This window comes from Montipora capricornis, chromosome 5 (genome assembly GCF_036669925.1).
Source record: "Montipora capricornis isolate CH-2021 chromosome 5, ASM3666992v2, whole genome shotgun sequence".
Taxonomy (NCBI): Eukaryota; Metazoa; Cnidaria; class Anthozoa; order Scleractinia; family Acroporidae; genus Montipora; species Montipora capricornis.
In genome coordinates this window covers 19,511,794-19,514,293 of record NC_090887.1, presented here as the reverse complement: position 1 = coordinate 19,514,293, position 2,500 = coordinate 19,511,794, and the positions used below count along the sequence as shown (strand labels likewise).

At 35.4% G+C, this 2,500-nt stretch overlaps 1 protein-coding gene across 1 annotated transcript in view; it reads left to right on the top strand.

Moving 5' to 3' along the window:
- Positions 1 to 636, top strand: part of LOC138048480 (uncharacterized) — a 12,724-nt gene extending 12,088 nt beyond the window's left edge. Inside the window, exon 5 of the mRNA XM_068894665.1 lies at positions 587 to 636. Coding sequence (XP_068750766.1) covers positions 587 to 636 — 50 coding nt within the window. The remainder of the gene's footprint in view (positions 1 to 586) is intronic.
- The last annotated feature ends 1,864 nt before the right edge of the window (positions 637 to 2,500 follow it).

Here is a 2,500-nt window from a genome sequence, read left to right as displayed (position 1 = left end):
CGAGTAATAAAGAGTTCCTGCGCTTTGAAAATATACTTATTTCCTTAGTATATCAGGGCCTCTAAGAAACTACTCAGGGAACCTTAGAAACAACTCAACAAGAGATCGGTAAGAGTTTATTTCTAGCCAAAAGCACAAAAGGCCATATAATTTCCTGAAACTTAACTTTACTTTCAAAACGTTTGCAAATCCTTCTCATCACTCTTTCTCTTCTTTTGCTCTTTTCCGCACAAAATCCACTCAGGCAACTTCCTGAAAAAACAAATATTTAACAATAAATGATAAGCTATAATTCCGATTTAAAGACGACTTTATCTTATCATTTGATCTTCCTCGCCTATTTCAGTCCTCATCCCCGTTCAATAAATTCATTCTATTCTTGACCTATTTTTTAACCACTGGCACCAAAAGTAAAATCCGGAATGGAAGCTAAACTTTGTACTTGCAGATACATACAACGCCTCCACCAACCCATTTCTAGCTATCATTGCACCTTTTTTTATAATATTAGAACAATAACGATATTTAGTAACTGAATTACATTGTTTAGATCCCAAATCACTAACTATATCTCTTATCATTACAGTTTACAACCTACCCAAGAAACGTGTCAGTCAATTAAAGATCTCCAAATAGTAAGTGTACGATTTTAAAGTTAATCATTTCTTCGGACCCGAGCGTACAAATCATCCTCGGGATCCTTAATTAGGTCGGCTAACAAATCCGTTTCGCGTTCCTACCGCGTTTTCAAACACATCTACTGACACAAGACAATCATGGACAGATTTTGAGATTTCTTAACGTTCACACCGTAAGTACCATCACAACGTGTCAAACTGACAAGTTCAGACATTCTCTCTTATATAACACCAATTCATTTCAGAAAGACCTAATTCACAAGTGCACACTCAGAAACAGCTGGAAATCGACAGACCGTAAGTATTCTCTCCTTCTCAGTTGACCATTCACCCAGAGGAAAAATAATAATTATTTTACCTTGGAAAGGTAGATACTTAGAATAATAAGTACTGAACAAAAGCGATAACAGAAACCCATAAGGGTTGAAACGTGTAACGGCCCCTTGTGTGCTGGGAAACAAGCTTCCTAATATTCAATTTGCTAAGTACCATATTTGGAACAACAACAGTGAGGGGTTTCCAAATATGGTACTTAGCACTGAAACATTCAACCAATCAGTTCGCACTGAATATTCGGAAGCTGTGAACGTGCGTTACACGTTTCAACCTTTATGGGTTTCTGGCGATAATAATAGTAAGATCAATAAAGCAAGGACTAGCTTAAATGCTCCGAAGATATCCTTTCATAGTTACTCTTTGTTTCAAGATATTCGCTGCCCTCTTAGCTACTCAACTAAATTCATAAATTTAAATGGCCTCTTTTGCCAATGAAACCATCTTTTATTTTCAGGTAACAACTCCTTAGCCTCATTAGAAGAATGACAACATTGCTAAGAGCAATACATAACTCGAAAGGCCGTAAGTATTTTCATCACCTCAGAGAATAAATTACTTAGGTTTACCTAACATACAATACAATTACTTTCGAAACTTTTGTTTATGTCTTTATTCTTATTCAAGAAGGTCTTTTTCCCATTAAGCAGTCCCGTAAGTATAATTTATTAATCTGGCCAACGCTTCCAAGTGACGCTCTCTTTAGAAGGATCGGCACCACAACATTGTATCGTGTATTAGCAATATTGTGGTACCAAATGAAACACAAATTATTGTTGAAAAAGATAAGTCATTACTGTGACGTAATATGTAACCATGGCAACGGAAAAGCCCTGTAAAAACACCCTTTATTTTGTATTTACTTGCTTATATCTAAAAAAAAGAAAAAAAAACTCGTTGACCCCATTTTCTTTTATTTCTGAAAAGTAATCATAACGGCAAGGTGAAACTTCGGCAAAGTGTAAAAAAACTTAAATCCAGTGGAGTCAGAGCCACCTTAATTTTGTGATATTTTTGGCTCCGAATCAGCTAGAAAGAATTATCGTGGCCTTCTAATCACTTTTCAGCAATAAAAAGAGGGTCACCGAGTTGGTTTGAGATATGAGCGACTAAATCCAAAATATAGGGTGTTTTGTTGGACTTTCCCGTTGCCAAGGTAACTTATTAAATCACAATAATGATCACATCTTGTTTAGAAATAATAGTTGTTTTATATGGTACCATAACATTGCTGTTACGTGGTACAGTGTTGTAGTGTCATTCGATCTAAATCAGTAGAGAGTCTTCTAAGTGTTGAAACACTTTCGAGCCTCCTTTTAAGTTACCTTACTTTGTTTTTAATCTATTGGATAATTCAGTTAATAATCATGAAACACTTTGCTTTTCCCATAGTACGCGATAGCAAATATGAGACACCGTATGGGAGCAAGAAAATTAAGAATTGTGCATACAAACGCTCATTGCGAAACCTACACAGTGTAAGTGCGGTTTTTGACAATCTTAATTAATAAGAATAAAAAGTTTATTTT